This window comes from Cebus imitator, unplaced genomic scaffold, assembly GCF_001604975.1.
Source record: "Cebus imitator isolate Cc_AM_T3 unplaced genomic scaffold, Cebus_imitator-1.0 Scaffold222, whole genome shotgun sequence".
Lineage (NCBI taxonomy): Eukaryota > Metazoa > Chordata > Mammalia > Primates > Cebidae > Cebus > Cebus imitator.
The window spans coordinates 442,177-461,853 of NW_016107537.1; the positions used below are offsets into that span (position 1 = coordinate 442,177).

Sequence of the window (19,677 nt, forward strand, 5' to 3'; positions counted from 1 at the left end):
AGCAGCTGGGGCAGCCCAGCCTCACACATCTGCTTCACTGGGTGGTTATTGTTATGGCCTGCAACACTGTGGAGGGTAACTGTCATCCTGGTGACAGTCATAAGTGGCAAAATCATCAGGCTGCAGGCTGCCGATGGTGAGAGTGAAATCTGTCCCAGATCCACTGCCACTGAACTGAGATGGGATTCCCGACTGCAATTTGGTTGCAGCATAGATCAAGAGTGTAGGGGCTTTCCCTGGTTTCTGCTGATACCAGGGTAATTCATTGCTAATTCCCTGACTCGCATGGCAAGTGACAGTGACTCTATCTCCTACAGATGCAGACAGGAAGGATAGAGACTGTGTCATCTGGATGTCACATCTAGTACCTCAGATTGAAAACATAAAAACAAACATCTACACAATCAATCATGTTATAAGAAGCCCTCCCTGAAGAGATAGGTAGTGCTTAGCACACTGTCTGAGTAAATTCCTAATGTTCCCTTTCTTTCCTGGGAGCCAGAGCAGCAGGAGCCCCAGGAGCCAAGCAGAAACCCTCATGTCCATGCTGTGTCCTGACTGGGACTGACTTCTGCACAGAGTGTGACCAGCTTATTAAGAAGTCTTCAGGGCTGAGGGCTGTGCTCTGAGAACATGCAAATCAGCAGTGGATGAAGCTGACTGGGCATAGCTGCAGGGCTGGCTCATCTCCATAACTCAGCACAGGGGCAGTGTCCCGAAGCTCCCAGGTCAAACCAGGACAGCATAGATTTGTCTGTAAATAATGTGTTTCTTCCTGGGGACCATTTTATAACAAAGCGTGTTTTTTGATACTTCTCAAAATTTGAAATACTGCTGAGTACCTGATGAAATAATGTACTCCATTGGTGTATGGGGATTATTTGGGAGAATATTCTTCTCTGCAGGAAACTCACAGTAGAGTTTTAGAGCGTGTGATATTAGGTATTCAATATGATCTGAAAGGGAACAGGATACTTTGTGGTATGTTTACAGCATTTTTTTTAATATAAAAAATATAAATAATTTCCATGCTTGATCTTGATACAACATTTTTGTGAGTGTGAAAGTGTTTCTTCACTTTTTTAAAAAAGGAAATTTCTCAAGATAATGCTAAATATATTTGCAAGTATTTTGGGATGACTTTAATCCATTATTATTATCACTATGTGTTCAAGCAATTCCCTGAAGATACATAAAGATGATACTCTGTCTCCTCAAAGTGTGTATGGCTCACAGATCTACCATTATTCAAACCTATGGACCTCTTTAATGCCAGGGATTTTATGGAATGCATCTTATTTTTGGTTTAGGGACCTCCATATTCTATTACCTTTTCTGTCATTGGTTATTTCTTCCCAGGATTCATCAGCATAAAGGGTTAACTAGTGATGCCAGATCTGATGATTAAAAAAATTAAAAAGTCACTTGTTTCTTCCTCCACTTATAAAAGCATGGGTTAGGATAAACTTGAAATTATCCAGGGATTAATTGTCTTTATAATAAAAAAGAGCAAGATCATATCCCCTAAGTAATGCTCTGAGCTGCACTCCCCACCAGCATGTTCCTAGGAGCTTAGGAGCTGCTCCTGAAAAGCAGGTGAGGAGGAGACCTTGGGAAAGACCAGGACAGTGAATCCTCTCTTCTAGTGAGGGCAGCTGCTGCTCAAGGCATGTCCCTGCCTTGCACTATCAATGCCACCTTCCTCTTTTACTCTTCAGCAGTGAGGGAACGTCACCCTAACCCAGATGCCCGCCTCCTGTCTCACATCCAGGACAGAGTGTCTCCATCTCTTATCCAGCAAATGTCCATGTATATGGAGAAATCACTTGGATTTGGACAAAACTGAACACAGATTTGCACCCATTATATCTCACATCTTTAACAGGGGCCAAGGCATCTCAGCCTGGTTCAGTAGCAGAGGAAGTGGACTGAAGGAAATCAGCATCAGTGGGCTGCAGTCTGGGGTTCTAGGAACTATTACTGATGCTTAACTAGGAGTGATCAAATTACTGTGGCAAAGCCTCTGCATACACCCTCCTGCTGCTTATCCAAGGGACTGAATTTTGAGGAACTTACTTGTTTAGAGGAAAAGAGGGAAACTTCCTATTTGTACTCTAAGATAAATCATAAAAACACAAATAATAGGAGAAGGAGGTAAGAAAAAAAAATTCTTTAAAATGCAGAAGAAAAAAATCACAAGAGATTGGTTACCAAAATACATAGTGAGGTCCAAATGGTTATATGTCCTTCACAGGGGAGTGGAAAGAGGGGAGTACAGGAAACCCAGGGCAAATAAATGAACTAAAATAAAATAAATGAGTCATCAAGAAAAAATATATATATATATATATCTTGATGTATATATATGCATATAAATGGAAGTGTGATGGTTAATGCTGAGCGTCAACTTGATAGAATTGAAGGATACAAAGTATTGATCATGGGAGTGTCTGTGAGGGTGCTGCCAAAAGAGAAAAACATTGGAGTCAGTGGGCTGGGGAAGGCAGATCCACCTTTAATCTGGTGGGCATAATCTAATCCACTACCAGCAAATATAAAGCAGGCAGAAAGTGAAAAGAAGAGACTGGCCTAGCCTCCCAGCCTACATCTTTCTCCAATTCTGGACACTTCCTGCCCTCAAACATCAGACTCCATGTTCTTCCATTTTGGGACTCGACTGACGCTCCTTGCTCTTTTTTCACATTTTTCTGCCTGCTTGTAGTCTAGTCGTGCTGGCAGTTGATTGGATTGTGTCCATCCAAATTAAGGGTGGGTCTGCCTTCCCCAGCCCACTGACTCAAATATTACTCTCCTTTAGCAACACCCTCGCAGACACAGCCAGGAACAATACTTACATCCTTCAATCTTAGCAGGTTGACACTCAGTATTAATTATCACAGAATTACAGGCTTGAACAATCACACACAACCTCATTGTATATTTCATACAATTTCCTGATTTTCCAATTTTATCTGTGACATAATAAAGTTTCCTTGCTGTGATCCCAAACTTGCTTGTAACACTTGAAAGCACATTTAAATGTATTCTGGGACAATTTTTAACTGGCAAACTTTTGAGACTTATGGAAAGAGTCACCTTACTTGCCTGTCAGCTGTCAATTCCCCATCATTACTATCACTTTTGGAAGCACATTTCCCAAAACCCCTTTTCTCTCTCTGGTTTCTTTAGAGTTGCTCAATGAGGGGCCCTTCCATGAGATTTGGAAGTCAGAGTGGTGGATTCATGTACACTGACACCTGAAGTAAAACACGTGGAGTTAGGTGTGGATGGAAGAATCACCTAGAGAGGTGCTGCAGACAGCTGAGAGCATCAGCACCCCCGACCCTGGGTTTCGCAAACAGATCTGAGGATCATCACACAGGTACTCGGTACATACCAACAGAGGGAGCTGCACTCTGGCTTCTGGAGGAGCACCTGAGAATCCCCTATCTCTAGTACATGCTTCATGAATAACATACTGTAGGCTTCAAAAAAACTGTCTTTTAGACTCCAATTTATTCAACTTCAACAATTTCTCCTTGGAATACCGAGAGTAGCTACTCTTTTGCTGTATGAATTTCAATTATCTCATTATACAGACTTCTCAACTGAATGTATCTCTCTTTTTTATTGAATCAAGACAAGGCAAGCACTGTCACATCTTTTCTGCTGTGGATGAGGGCGGAAGAGGCTTAGGGTTCAAAGAAGCCTCCATGACCCGCTCTGTGATAATCTCCCAATGACTTTCACAAAACCTGACTGAGTATGAGAAATGCTCTCAGCAGATAGAGCACCAGGAGAAGCATCTGGGGCAGCCCTGCCTCACACATCTGCTTCCTTGGTGGTTTATGTTATGACTTGTAACACTGTGGGAGGAGTACTATAAGCTTGTTGACAGTAATAAGTGGCAAAATCATCAGGCTGCAGGCTGCTGATGGTGAGAGTGTATTCTGTCCCAGATCCACTGCCACTGAACCGAGAGGGAATCCCAGTTTGCAAACTAGATGCAGCATAGATCAGGAGCCTAGGAGTTTTCCCTGGTTTCTGCTGATACCAGGCTAAACAACTGCTAATGCCCTGACTCGCCCGGCAAGTGATGGTGACTCTGTCTCCTACAGATGCAGACAGAAAGGATGGAGACTGGGTCATCTGGATATCACATCTGGTACCTGAGATTGGAAACATAAAAACAAATATTCATACTATTAATCATGTTATCAGAGGACTTCCCTGTAGTTCCAGCAGTACTGAGCACACTGGGCTGAGTGAATTTCTAGTATCCTCCTTTCTTACCTGGGAGCCAGAGCAGCAGGAGCCCCAGGAGCTGAGCGGGGACCCTCATGTCCATGCTGTGTCCTGACTGGGACTGACTCCTGCACAGGGTGTGACCAGCCTATTAAGAAGTCTTCAGGGCAGGGGGCTGTGTTCTAGGACATGCAAATCAGCAGGGGATGGGGCGGGCTGGGCACAGCTGCAGGGCTGGCCTATCTCAGTAACTCAGCACAGGGGCAGTGTCCCCTGGGTCCCAGGTCAGATCAGGGCAGCACAGACTTACCTTGAGAAAATATACTTTTCTTTGGTGGCCATATGGATACAGAACATATTTTTGGAGTGAAAGTTCAAAATTTTAAATTAACCTAAGGCTAGATTAAATAATGTATTTTATACTTGTATTAGGTATAGGAAAGCATCATTTTTGGCAGAAAATTCATAATAAAGTTGTAGAATGTGGGGCTGTCATAAATTTCAGTTTCTCTCTAAGGAATCTGATGACTCTGTGTTTACTGCTGTATAACAACGTCTCTCTCAAATGAATTTGATGAGTGCAAAAGTATTTAGTGCTATACTAACAATGTCTGTCAGTGTTAAAATGTTTGTTTATTAAATGGAAATAAGGCTTCATCAGAAGTGCGTTTAATAAATTCAATAGAATTTGCTAAAAAACTTTAGCCACTGTCCTTAACACTATAAGAAAAAGCGGTTAGCTGAAGATGCACAAAGATGATACTTACGCCACCCATAATTCTGCCGTTATCCAGAGCTATGGGTCTCTTTAAACCCAGGGCTAAATGGGTTGCATCTGATTCTTGGCATAAGGATCCTTATATTCTATCCTTTTTCCTGCATTTGGGTATGTTTTCTTATGGTCACCAGCATGGAGGGCTGACTAGTAATGCCAAGTCTGATTATTTCAATTAAAATCTCTATTCTACTCACTAACTTTAGGAGGCTGGATTAGGAACCACTTGAAGCCCTCAATCAATCTAGGCTCAAATAATCAATTGTTTCAAAGCAGGATGAGAAAGGCCACATTTTCTGGGTAATGCTCTGAGCTCCACTCTGCACCATTCTGTTTCTGGGGTCTCAGGTGCATCAGCCCCATAGCCTGTCTTTCTGGAGAGCAGGTGAGGGGGAGGCCATGGGGAAAGGTCGGGTCAGTGAACCCTCTCTCCTTAGTGAGGGCGGCTGCTGCTCAGTGCATGTTCTTGCTGTGCACCATCAGTAACCCTTTCCTCTTTTACTCTTCAGCAGTGAGTGAGGACATCATCCTGACCCAGATGCCAGCCTCCCTGTTTCACATCCAGTTAGAGAGAGTCTCTATCTCCTGCCATGCCGCTGCCCACATAGACGAAAAAAATATTTTGAATCCAGATAAACCTTAAGCACTGATTTGAACCTCAATACCTCACACAGCTGCCCTTGCCCGGGTCATGTTGGCCTGCTTCAGCAGCAGGGGCAGTGCAGCCAATTGCATCAGTATCAGTGGACTGACGCCCAGGGACTTCAGGGAGTATTTCTCATGCACAACTAGGAGTAGCCAGACCAAGATAGTGCTGCCTGTGCACAAACCTCCTCCTGCTTCTCCAAGGACTGAATTTTAGGGAAATGGCTACCAAACAGCCTGCCAAGATCCAGATGACCAGATTCAGAGAGATACATCTCTGGATTCAAATGCACTTTTTTCTTTCTGTGTAATTTTAGCAGTCATTGTTACTACACCTTGGTGTTTCTATTCATTGTACTTCAGCTGACTCTCTGTGGCTCTGTTTGCCCCTCACTGCTCTCACTGAACCTGGGGAAGGCAGCTCTGCCTACAAATGTGGCAGACCTTATTGCCTAAAATTAACAACCTCTAGGACCGCTATCAATCAGTAATTCCATGAGAGGTGTAGATATACCCCAGCTCCCTCACCTCTCAGGTAGAAAAACAGAAGCATTTTTTCCTGTGTCTCTGTGTGGGCTTGAGCTCTTGTTATCCTCAGAGGTGGCTCCTTGCTGAGAGATGTTTCACTGTTCCTCCTCCCCTCCCTTGCTCACTTGCTTATTTCCTGCAAGTTGTAAATACACTGCCCGCATGAAAATCTTTGTCATCCTTCTCACTGGGGGGACCCCACCTTAAACATTTGAAAAATCCTCATTCTTGGAAGACATCTTGGTTTGAATTACTGCCACTTCTCATGTGTTAATGCATAAGAAAATTCAGAAAATTTAAGAAATATTTAAATTCCCTTTGCTAGCCTTCCTTAGATTTTCTTTTAGCAGAGATCCATTTTTTCTAGGTCACAAAATCAAAGAAGCCTTCCACAAATGGCTGCACACCATGGAGTCCACTCAGAGCAGAGAATCAGAATCGCCCCAGAATCTGAGATCCACACATCAGAGAATCCTGGAGTCTCAAGGTTTTTTCTAGGTCTATTGCCTCATAAATCTGCCTTATGACATTTTTATTCTACCTTAGGGCAAGGCCATTGTGGGGATGATGAGAATTGTTTGTGGAATGAATAATGCACTTCCCTAAAGACATCATTGTTCTAATATCTGGAATCTATGAATATTACTTATGAATATGTCAAAAATAACTTGGCAGACATGGATAATAATTTGGAGGTCAGGAAAGTATTCTGAATTATCTGGATGAGACCAGCATAATCACAAAGGTTCTTATAATAGAGAGGGAGTAGCATCATTGCCAGAATGGATTTGGGACAATGGAGAGGAATGCTGGAATGACATAGGAAGGGCCCATGGAGCCAGGAATATGGGAACATCTGAAAGATGGAAAGCTGGAGATTGGATTCTCTCTCCTGAAGCCTCCAGAATGAATACAGCCTTATTACTTCTTGATTTTACTTCATCGAGACTTCTGACCTCCAGAAAGGTAATATAATACACGTGTGTTATGTGGAGCCAGTAAGGTTGTGGTAATTTGCTACAGCAGCAACAGGAAACCAATGCAAGGGGAGGGGTGTCTGTTACTTCCCTGAGTGTATCACTGTCCTCTGTTCTCCCAAACAGTTCTATGTTGTCATCTTTTGCTGTCAATTTTGACAAGAATCAGAGAACATTTTTCTACGAGGAAAGGTAGACCCAGAATTCTTCCTATGTAGAAAGTCTGTGAAGTCAATCTCTGGGTTAGGTCTTCTACAGTCTTGGTATCTGAGAGCCTCGAGGTCATCTCTCACATCACATGAGAAGAGGAGGGGCTATGGGTTTGCTGTTTTAACATTCGAAGGGAAATTAGCTGTACAAGACACAATCTGAGAAGCAAGGACTGAGTCAGAGAGATGGGGATGGCAGAGAAGACGAAATGTGGTCAGGGACATGCAAGACTTGACGTTGCTGCTGCATATAAAAAAAGTTTCTTCTGTATATAAAAAAAAGTTTGTAAAGGTTTTGAGCAAGTTGACCTTTGTAGACAAAACTGTAGAAGGGCCTGAGTTTAAGCTGAGTGTCGGCGTGATGAGGAGCAGAGGTAGCACTGACCTTGTGTTAAGAAATCCACCCTGCATCTCTAGCTTTGTCTCGTCTCTGGTTTTATAGGTTGTGGGTTCCTCTATGGAATGAATGTGGCTCTGTGGAAGGAGCATAGTTAAGGTCAGGAAGTCCTAGATTCCAACTTCAGCTTCAAAAACTGCTGATCAAGTGACTTTTATGCAAATCAGCCATAAATCAGCCATGTGCTCTCATGAACAGTTTCCTCTTGTGTGAAATGGGGCACTGTGGACAAGAAGTCGTGTCCTGAGGGTTGTACCAGCTGATGCACCATGAGCTGTACATACATCTATAGATAGACACACGCACATACATGAGAAGAGAATCTAATGCACTTTTTATGCTGCCTTGAATAACTCAGAATGTTATGTGAAATATTACTAGTCACATATCATTTCAACTAAAATTATCTATATTTATCTTATAACTAGCAGATGCCTCTCTGTACACCGTAGTATTTATGTACATTTCTTCAATCACAAAATTTTCCACCAATCTATTTATTTCTAGTATTAGAAATTTAAGGAAGGAGATTGCAAATCAACAAAGCACCTTTAGTCTAGATTTTCCCTAAGCCCCATTTATGTTAGTGTCCTGGGGTACTGTAACAAGTTCTCAAAAACTGTGATAGCTCAAAACAACAGGAATAGCATCTCTCATAGCTCTGGAGACCAGAAGTCCAGAATCAATTTCACTGGGCTGAGATCTTGGAGTCATCAAGTCTGGCTCCTTCAGAAGCTCTAGGGGGGAGTCTGATTTAGTTCTTCCAGCTCCCAGTGGCTTCAGCTTTCCATTGTTGGGAACCAGCCCAACCCTGTACGTGCATGTCCTGTGTCGTGTCCCAGTGGTGATGAGGTAGTGAGAAAAGAAATAAGACAGGGACAAGAGTAGAAGTTCACAGCATGGGTCCAGGGGTGATCCGCATTGGCACTGAGCTCTGGGCTCCACATGCATTTATTGGGTGCATTATCTTGTTAATCTTGCAGGCTGTGAGGAGGGGGGTTGAAAAAGAAGTTAGTGGTGGAGGAGAGCATGTGTCTGCAGCATTCAATAGAAAATGTGGTTCTTCTAAGAAATGCTAACTAAGGACGCTGAGTTTTTACCACCCATAGTCTAACCAGGTGCATCAGCCAAGAGGCACTGCAGGTAAGGCACCATAAGATTTGACCACACACAATGCATCAAGGGGCTTTTATCTCCTGAGCATTGTGGACACAGAGCAATCAGAATGACTCTATATTCTGAGAACATAGGCAGAATCTGTGGCGTTCCAGTTATCTCTGCCCTGCAAGGCTTTCTGACCTTGCAAGCTCCCACCTGCAAAGACCTCCTGAGTCTTGTGAGCAGAAGTTGCATTCTTTCCCAGAGTTCTTGCACAAGCCCTCTTTATGGACCTTCACGCAGACCCTATGTTGGAAAGAGATCGGGGGACCAAAGCAGTCTTTGCTGCCTTGCAACCACACCACAGCATTCCACGTTTATAAAGCGCTCTCAGATGGCCTTTACCATAGGCCTCCTGTTACCGCTTGATCTCTGCTTTTATTTTACTGCATGATAGTTTGGAGTTTTCTTAATTCAATATTTGATCCGTGGCACAAATCTCAGTGTATAAAAAACAAAGCAAGCTTATAATCATTTAGCTATAAGTAGCACAGCTCCACAGGTCTGCCCCGGCCCACTTTTCCTACACTCCTTGGCTGTGGTCACATCACTGCAATCTCTGACTCTGTGTTCACATTGCCTTCCCCACTTCGGTTTATGTTAAGTGTCTCTCTATGTCTTTTTTTCTCAGGATACTTGTGATCACATCTGGGGCCCACTTGATTAAGATCATCTCTGTTTCAAGCTCCCTAGTTTATACCTGCAAAAGCCCTTTTCCCAAATAAGATGCATGCATAGCCTTCTTGGAATGAAACCTCATTATAGGGGAATGATACTCGGTACTACACCATTATAGAACCAGGTCTCAGTGTTAGTACTGCACATACCTCACAATCTCCCTCTCTCTCTTTCTCTCTCTCCCCACATCCCAGATTCCTCCTTTTCTCAAGGTCATAAATCTCTTTACTTCCCTAAATGTATCCAGTGATACTTGTAAAACAATGAGTATCAGAGACGAGTCTCAATCAATTTAGAAATTTATTTGATCAAAGTTAAAGACAAATCAGTGAAACAGCCTCAGAAAGTCTTGAGAACATGTGCCCAAGATTGTTGGGATACAGCTTGGTTTTATGCATTTTATGAAGACATAAGATATCAATCAATATGTATAAGCTGTACATTGGTTTGATATGAAAAGGCAGGACAGACCAAAGGAGGGTGGGTGTTAAGAACTTCCAGGTCATAGGTGTATTCAAAGATTTCATAGGTGGTTGAAAGTGTTTATCTAATGACCTGTAATCAAGAGAAGGAAGTTTCTGGGTTAAGAAAAAGAGTTGTGGAGCCAAGGTTTTATCGTGAAGATGAAGCCTTTAGGTAGCAGGCTCCAGAGACAATAGATGTTCTTAACAGGCTTAAAAGGTGCCAGACTTGGCCAGGCGCAGTGGCTCACGCCTGTAATCCCAACATTTTGGGAGGCCGAGGAGGGTGGATCACGAGGTCAAGAGATCAAGACCATCCTGGTCAACATGGTGAAACCCCGTCTCTACTAAAACTACAAAAAATTAGCTGGGCATGGTGGCACGTGCCTGTAGTCCCAGCTACTCAGGAGGCTGAGGCAGGAGAATTGCTTGAACCCAGGAGGCAGAGGTTGCGGTGAGCCGAGATGGCGCCATTGCACTCCAGCCTGGGTAACAAGAGCAAAACTCTGTCTCCAAAAAAAAAAAAGGTGCCAGACTCTTAGTTAAATCTCTCTGGGTCAGGACAGAGACTTTTCAAAGAGGTAGGATTCTCTATAGAATGTGGATCTTTTCCACAAGAAGCAGAAGCATTTTAAAATATATTAAATAAAAATATCTTGGGGAAAATACTTTTTCTCCTAGGGCCTGGTATCTGTCATGTTAGTATCTTATTGCTACAAAGGGTTTGTTTCACCAGTCTCAAGGACTCTGTTTTAATATTAAAAGCTGGTCAGTTGTGCCTGAATTTCAAAGGGAGGAGGGTAACTTAAGGCATATCTGGTCATCCATCCCCATCATGGTCTGTGTGACAACCTACCCTTTGTTAGCCTAATCGCTTTCTTAGCCTCTTGAGCTGGACAGACTCCATTTTAGCTTCTTCACTTGCCCCCTTGTTTTCTCTTCCCTTCCTCTGAGCACGTAGCTGGGTTAGACTGACTCCAAACAGACCCATGAATGTCCTTATTGATAAGATACTGAGTTAAGCTGTACTAGCTGCACCTGGGATGCATTTGCTTCCACATTCCCTTACACTGGGCGACATTGCAGGAAACGCCACCTGCCTAATCAGCAGTGGGTATAAACTATCTGCTTCTCCCTTTCAGGCTACCTGTAATCGGTCTCTGCTTACTTCTCTAAGTGCCTCAGTCTCCTACCAGGCACCAAACAATACCTGGTTAGCCTGCACCTCAGGCCTCACCCGCTGCATCAGTGGAACTGAACGTGGACCTCTCCTGTGCTTGTTGGTCCATGTGCTTCCCCAGGTCTATGTGTACAGTGGGCTGGAAGGACAACAACTCATTGCTCCCCCCAAACTGCACTCCAGGTTCCGCTGGGGCATCCCACTCCTGGTGCCCCTTCTGGCTGGCCTTAGTGTGGCTGGGTCAGCAGCAATCAGCGTTGCCACTCTAGTCCGAGGAGAAACTGGACTAGTGTCCCTATCTCAAGTAGACTCTGACTTAAGAAATCTCCAATCAACTATTAATATGTTAATGCCCAGGTAGAATCCCTAGCTGAAGTGGCTCTCCAAAACTGCTGAGGCTTAGATCTACTGTTCCTCAGCCAAGGAGGTTTATGTGCTGCTTTGGGAGAGATGTTGTTTTTATGCTAACCAGTCTGGAGTAATAAATGACACTCTTCAAAGAGTTCAGGGGAATTTAGATAAATGCCAACAGGAGTGGGAAAATAACACCCCCATGGTACCAAGACATGTTTAACTGGAATCCATGGCTAACTATGCTGATAACTGGGTTAGCGGGACCCCTGCTTCTCCTTCTGTTGGGGTTAATCTTTGGACCTTATATGCTAAATTGGTTCCTTAATTTTATAAAACAGCACATAGCTTCTGTCAAGCTTATGTATCTCAGAACTCAATAAAACCCCCTTGTTATAGCTGAGGAATCAACAATTTGATTCCCCAAAAACATAAGTGGAAAATGTAATAACCTACCCTTTGTTAGCCTAACCACTTTCTTAGCTTTTTGAGATGGACAGACTCCATTTAAGCTTCTTCACTTGCCCCCCCCCCCCCGTTTTCTTTTCCCTTCCCCTGAGCACGTAACTGGGTTAGGCTGACTCCAAACAGACCCAGGAATATCCTTACTGATAAGATACCGAGTTAAGCTGTACCAGCTGCACCTGTGATGCGTTTGCCAATGGTATCAGCAGCTCCATGGAATGTACCCACATTTACAACTGTTATCTTCCTGTAGTAGCTTATCCTTTTAACCTTTTGCTTGCTCTGCTTCTGTAAACTCTGCTTTAGCTAGGCTCCCTCTCCCCTCCTTTAAGCAAGGTATAAAAGAAAGCAAAAGCCCCTTCTTTGGGCAGAGAGAATTTGAGCTTAGCCATCTCTCAGTCACCAGCAAATAAAGGACTCCTGTTTCAATCTTAGAGTGTGGCTCTTTCTTCAACTTGCTCGGGTATACCACCTGTACTTGTATTTTAGGTTGATTTTAGTATGTTCTTGGCTCAGAGGAGAAGTTCATTTAGTTGGCTAGGGAGCTTATAGTTTCATTTTTGGTATATATACCTATGTCCAGGTAAGAAGGACCCACACAGGAGAGCTTGTGGAGAACCTGGCTTGCAGGGCTGCTTACAGACCTGCTCTGCCTCCTGTTGTCATGCACAAGGAAGGACACGGCCAATGACAACCCTCAGCCATCTGGGAAGAAGCTGTGTCTACAGAGGACAGTCATGACCTGTGAGTCTAGAGACCTGTGTCTGACTTCAGGGGCCTGTAGCCCTCAGCTTTCATAGGAATTATGTGGGTGCTGGCTCAAATAGCATCCACCAGGATTTTTATTAGAATATCTCATTTACAGAAGGCAATGCGTGACATGACAGCACAGAGGGACTCTGGGTGTTCAGCTGCATGGAGCATTCTGGGAGAGACACTGGCACCCATGCTAGATGGAGCTTCAGGCAACTTCTGAATCACATGGATTTGGATCTCTTAACATCATTTTGAAAGTCCATTTATCATTCTGAAGCAACCACTGTAACTAACAAAGATAACATCTTTAATAGCTATGAATAAAAAGTGATTACTTTATTGCTAAGATTATTACAAGGAAGCAAACAAAAATAGCATGAAGGAAGACAGCAACACTAGACTGAGGGCTTTGGGTAAGAGTTTGTGACTCAGTAGTGAAGTGCCCGGGCCATCTTCTGTCAAAGAAGAGGAAAAATCAGGAAAGGGAAATGTGCAGGAGAGGCAAAATCTTGCTTAGTAAAAGAATCCTAAGAGAAAACAAAAAGTCTTCTTCCTGAGCACTAAGAGGCAGAGAGAAATCTTCAATGTGAAAAAAATAATGAAAAAATGAAGACTACTCATGTGTTCTGTGTGGAGAGCACATTGCACTGGGCACCTCACAACAAACAGAAGTGGAGCCAAAGATCCCAGACCCTAAGTGTATTCCAAATATGACCCCTCACCCACCTCCACCCCACCACCCACTGTTGGGCATCCTCCATCATCTTCTACCTGGAACATAGCCTTCATCTCCCCAAACCTCAAAGATCACCCAGCTTCTCCTTTGCCCCTTGTTTTATGATAAATGGTCCCTACTCTCAGGTTCCTAAGGCTGGGGCCACAGGTCTGAGATCTATTTCCTTTCTTCTCACACCTGTAGACTTTTCTGGGATCCGCTCTGGCATCCCCCATGCTGGGAATCCAGATCCATCACCCTAGTACCCTCCCTGGAATCCAGCACTAACTACCTAAAGCTTTTTTTATTAACCTTCCAAATGCATCCTCTGACAGGAATCTGGCTAGAGCAGTCAGCATCTTCTCAGCCAAATCCCAGAAAAGGACGGGAAAACTGCAAACATCATGTTGGTGTTGGGAAGATGCATATAATCCCCTGTTTCATGCCTTACACTTTTCAGCAATTAGGGCTTCAGTACGAATTTAGAAGACACCATTCACTTCACAGCAGATGGCGACACAGTCAAGGCAGTGGTGAGAGGCAAGGCTGAGCTTTCAGTCTCAGAGCACAGAGCAGCTTCCCCACAACTCCACACACTGGTGGCTCCTCCCAGATGTTCCAGTTGTTGCACGCCATTCTTGCCTTAGTAGCTCCGAGATGATAATGCCACGCTAGCCCTCTCCTTTCCCAGGGTTTCTAAGAACTTAGCACTCTTGTGTATTAGGGGGTCTGTTTGCCATGTAAAGGCAGATCTTTGACATATCCACATACAGGATTTCTACTTCTGATAGCAAAAATAAATACATAAATAAATTCATCATAAATAATAAATTGACTTAACAGCTTAAGAGCTTAAAAGGAGTCTGGGGAGGTTAAAAAGACAAATTGTTTTCAGTGAAGGACAGTTAGTGCAACGGATAGCTTTTTAAAAAAATCAACAACATTTTAGGAGTAATTATCAAACAGTAAATAACAACTTGAAATAAGCTGCTATAAATATAATTTTATAGTCAAAAATTTATTTCCAAGAACCCTGTAAATACATTTTCAGGTTAAAACAAACAAAATATGTGGGTTTATCATCAGGTCAGCTCAATGGAAGGTTTCTCAAATGTGTGCTTGAGGCAAAAAGAACATTTATCTCTATTTGAAAGTTCAAGTTTTTTGGATCTTTAGAAGAAAACAGCTTTCCCTTCACTCTGTTCCACTCATGCTGCCGAGGATGGGCGTGGGGGCAGTGACTGTCAGGAAGGAGGAGAGCTGTGCACTCAGGGTGGTTGTGGCCTCAGCCCACCTGAGTGACCTCATGGAGCAGAGCCACCGACACCACCAAGGTCACCTGCCTGCCTCTGCACTGTCATGGCACAGACACAGAACCTTGTCCCACCTAGTCAACCACAGCTAGAGGCTTCTTTGTACCAGCCAATTCTGGGTCTCCGTGTATTTTCTCTCAGGTTTAGGGGATTGTTTACCCTTCACCATTTTGTTTGGAGAGTGTAGCCCTTTGCTACATCAGCATTGTATAAGTTGTTTCTTTCTTTTTTTTTTTTCGGTTTTTCTTTTTGTTAAATATATCTAACCACCTTGAATTGGTTGAGACTAACTATGTCTCATAGCAAAATAGAAATTCAAGCTCCTTAGATTATGTCACTCACATTAGGGCTGAAGGTGACAATAATATTGCTTAGCTCCAGGTCAGACTACTTACACTTTGTATCTTATTATTTATTATTTTTGTTTGAGACAGAGTCTTGCTCTGTTGCCCAGGCTGAAGTGAGATGGCTAAATCTTGGCTCACTGCAACCTCCACATTCTGAGTTACAGTGATTCGCCTGCCTTAGCCTCCAGACAGACTGACTGGGATTAGAGGTACATGCCACCATGCCTGGCTAATTTTTGTATTTTTAGTAGAGACAGAGTTTCACCATGTTGACCAGATTGATCTTGAATTTCTGATCTTAAGGGATCTGCCTGCATCATCCTCCCAAAGTGCTGGGATTACAGGCATGAGCCACAGTGCCCTGCCACACTTTGTGTTCTTTAACTGCATTCTGTATAATGCCTTTTAAGCTAAGTGATGCATTTGTTAGTAATTTTAAAAACATACTGTGTCACTTTTTTTTTCATTTGATGGCTCCAGTGTGATTGATATCTACAAAAGTATTGCCATACAATTTTTAAACCTAACAGAAATGAAACTGTGGAATTTTTATTGTATGTACTATGGAATCTGTTATCTTGGAGTAAACAATCATCTCAAGTATACCTTATATCCTTAGCCTGAAGCGAATCTTCTTCTGTTGATTCAGTCATTGTTTTTTATCCATGACACAATGTTATGACATGTAGCTCACATGACTCACTATTAGGTTCAGTTTCATTTAGAACACTATATTTAATAAAATCTCTGAAAAGCATAGATGCTCCATGCATTTAAAACTAGAATACAGAATTCAGATTGATTTTCAGGTTATGATGTAATCATGTGAAAAGAATGCATTTCTGTATTCTTTGAAAACTTTTCTTATGAAAACATACTAATACATTTCTACTCTAAAATAGTACTTAGCCTAATACTTTCAAAACTTTTGGAATTTGGAAGAGAACTAAAAATCTTACATAATTCTGAATGGTTGATTCTGTACTTGAAATAAACTTTATATTTTCTATATTTGTATTTATGCAGTTTTTTTCAAAGGCCACTTTTAGAATTGTAAAACCTGTCTTTTCCCTTGGTAAATAATTATTGAGAGTAATCAATCGTTTGATCTCATACCTGCCATGAGTTTACAAAGTCTATCGGAGTCATCCAACATCAAACATTTTTACTAAGTGTTCTTGGTCATACTCCCCTGCAGACAGCTGGTGTAGAATGTTTTCTCCTGTAAGACACTGGAGAGGAGGGTTTAGTGGGAGTCAGAGAGCAGAATTTGGAAGATAGGCAACTATGAATTTCCCAATATGACTAAGTGTCATAGTGTATGTAAAAAACCCCAAGTTGGTCATTTCCCATATGTGTTCCACTTGTGTTGTCACTCAGCTGCATCCATGGTCTGGTTATTCTGACAGCTGCATGTACTTGACAAATGTGGGCAAGACAGAGAGGGTGAGGATGTGGGTTTTCATTCACTCTCCCTTCTTCATAGCTGTTTTATTTCATGTGTGACCCATGACTTCTCCTGCCAATGCCTTCACCAGACTGTGGCAACTGACAGGCCTGTGGGATCTGAGGTGGGATCTGAGGTGCTGCAGCATCCGCAGCAGCAAACCCTACCCTGTGATGGCTGGTTCCAACAGCCTTCTCTTCTGCAGACTCAGAGACACTGCTCAGCTCCTCCCCAGACAAGCAGAACTTGTGGACAGCTGGACCAACCAGGCAGGGAGGTATTTGTTCAAGGATGTAGCACTGTGGGAGGAGTTTGTGTAGCTTGCATGCAGTAATAAACTCCAATATCCTCAGCCTCTACCCTGCTGATTTTCAGTGTGAAATCAGTGACTGACCCACTGCCACTGAACCTGTCGGGAAGTCCAGAGGCCCGGTTGGAAACCCTATAGATCAGGAGCTGTGGAGACTGGCCTGGTTTCTGCAGAAACCAAGACAAATAGGTGTTTCCATTACTATGCAGGAGGCTCTGATTAGACCTGCAGGAGATGGAGGCCGGCTGTCCAGGGGTGACGGGCAGGGAGAGTGGAGTCTGGGTCATCACAATATCCCCACTGGATCCTGAAATTATGAGAGAAAAGTACAAGGTTATATATAAACACTGTTAGTAAATTTTATGATTTCTCTTATGTCATTCATCTCGTTAGTCTTTTTTTTAAAAAAAATTCATTTATACCATAAACAATAAACATTCCAGGATGAACACAATATTTATAAGGCACAAGAGGGTTTTATGCTTTTTAAAATCTTAATGAGAGCACTGGTCATTGTTTCTTTTAGGTGGTTTCTAATTATCAAGAAAAAAATATCTAATTCCCTTTCTTGAAGCATAGATCATAAGCCAGTAACACATGGTAAGAATTGACATGGGAGGATGTGGGGACCCCAGAGCTCACTTTCCCACCCCATTCTCCTCCCTCATCTCCTTCTGTGCTTACCAGGGACCCAGAGCATGAGCAGTCCCAGGAGCTGAGCAGGGAGCCTCATTGTGAGGAGAACTGAGGAGTCCTGATCAGTCAAGGCAAGGTTAGAGCTGAGCTTTTATCTCAGACTCACAAGGGAAGGCGTTCCCTAGGGGGCAATATGCAAATCCCCTGATGGGTGCAGTGGAGTGGAAAAAGCCAACTCGGGGGAGGGTGTCTTTCTTGTGAACAAGTGGCGATCAAGTCAAGTCTAACTGTAGTCAAGGAAATGGGAATCTGACAGGGAAAGATGGGACCTTGGACAGGGACACACTGTGTAAGGCATGACTCTAAGAAAGCACAAGGACCCTGACTATGTGGAAATGTGCCTCTGTGATGCACCTCTGGGAGGTGAATGCCACCCTACTGAGCTCCTACTCAGCTAATCTAGAGAAGGAAACAGCCCCATCCCCATAAGCACTGCTGGACAGAAAACCCACAAATAAAAAACAGCCTTGAGCCAGTTCAAGAGTTGTCTGGTATCTGCTGCTTCCAGGATAACTGTTCAAGAATGTCTGATGCAAGTGTTGGAATCTGCCCTCCCCTTGCTCCTGGCACGTGAGCCCCATATGAGCACTCTCTCCAAAGGCCTCACAGGAAGAATGATGTGAATCTCCTACATTTAGAGCCAAGAGCTCAGCTTGAGTAACAGGAAAGAGGGAACAAATTTTATGCCTCAGGTAGTGAATATAGAATTCCTGGTGACCAGTTGTTCAATAAATTCCATCATAATCATCCCACATATACCAGACTGACTAGAAGGCTCTCTTAAAGGAAGAATTTCCTAGGATAATGACACAGAATCAACAAGGCAGTTTTGCATTATGTTTTTTCTGAGTGGTGTTCAGGGAAACTTCCACACGGTCTCCTAGGTCATGTGGAATCAGGTCCTGTTAGGACTTCCAGGTTCTTGTCAACTCAGAAGTGAGACCTGAGTCTCTCCCAGCCTGGATGTGGTGCAGTCTCAGCACTGAGACAGAGAGACTCAGAGTTCAGGAGAAAAGAATGCCTATTCCATTCCAGTGTGTTTAATGAGTAGCTTTGTCTTGAAAAGAACAGAGCCCCTAATAGGCCTTTTTGGGTTCTGGAGGCTACACAGAACACATCTTGGAATGCAGGTCTGGCCCACCTGCCAGGTGACATGGAAATTGGCCAGATTTTAGTAGCAGGACCCAAGGCAGGAAAGGTCTCTGCAGCAGGTTTAACCTGCACTGCAAACAGCCTGGCCACATGGGCCAGTGCAGACACAGACAACACCATCAAGCATGCAGACATCATCGCCACTTAGAGAATGCTCCACCATGCAGCCCATTCCAGGATCTTTTCAAAACATTTTCTAAGATTATATTTTGGGACCCAAGATATTTTAAGGAAATTAAATGAATTTAAACCATACAAAACAAATTCTCAGAAACCAAAGGAATTGTATTAGAAAGCGGGTAAAGAAAGTTAGAAAAATATCCAAATATTTAAACACTAAGTAACACACTGCTAAATAAAACTGAGACAAAGAAGAAACAAAAATAGAAACTACGGAAATATTTTGAACTGAAGGAAAACATAGTATATCTAAATTTCTAAGAATCAAAAAAGGGAATCTCATAAATTTACATATGCAATGTTATCTTTTAGTTCAAAATACATTTATAGCTTCTATTTTCAAATAGAAATAAATTTATAGCCCCCAAATTACAGCCGTATTCATGCATTTTAGCAGAGAAGTTTTTAAATCAGTCACCTGGGATGTCGCTCTGAAATACTAGTAAAAGAAAAGCAAATTACACTCAAAACATTTGATCCTTAAAACCGGGAATGTGATGAGCACACATACAGAAAGAAAAACCTGCGTTAGCAGTTTCACAACAGAAAAGTCTGAAAGGGGATGAGCAGAGTGGGTAACTGCTCAGAGCATTGGGAGAAAAGGAAAGTCAAAATAGCAATGATATTATTATAGGCTGTACATATGTGAGCCTCCCATGAGCTTTCACGTGCTCAAAAGCCAAAAATCATGC

General features: G+C 42.9%; 3 gene segments (V, D, J or C); all 3 read right to left on the reverse strand.

Annotated features, from left to right (window-relative positions):
• Positions 1–51: 51 nt before the first annotated feature.
• On the reverse strand, positions 52–546 carry LOC119466722. The segment is given in 2 exon segments: positions 52–361; positions 458–546. Coding segments are annotated over 2 exon segments (399 nt in total).
• Positions 547–3,846: 3,300 nt separating this feature from the next.
• Positions 3,847–4,409, reverse strand: LOC108318615. The segment is given in 2 exon segments: positions 3,847–4,169; positions 4,294–4,409. Coding segments are annotated over 2 exon segments (378 nt in total).
• An 11,907-nt stretch (positions 4,410–16,316) lies between these two features.
• On the reverse strand, positions 16,317–17,703 carry LOC108318612. The segment is given in 2 exon segments: positions 16,317–17,264; positions 17,642–17,703. Coding segments are annotated over 2 exon segments (381 nt in total).
• Positions 17,704–19,677: the final 1,974 nt, after the last annotated feature.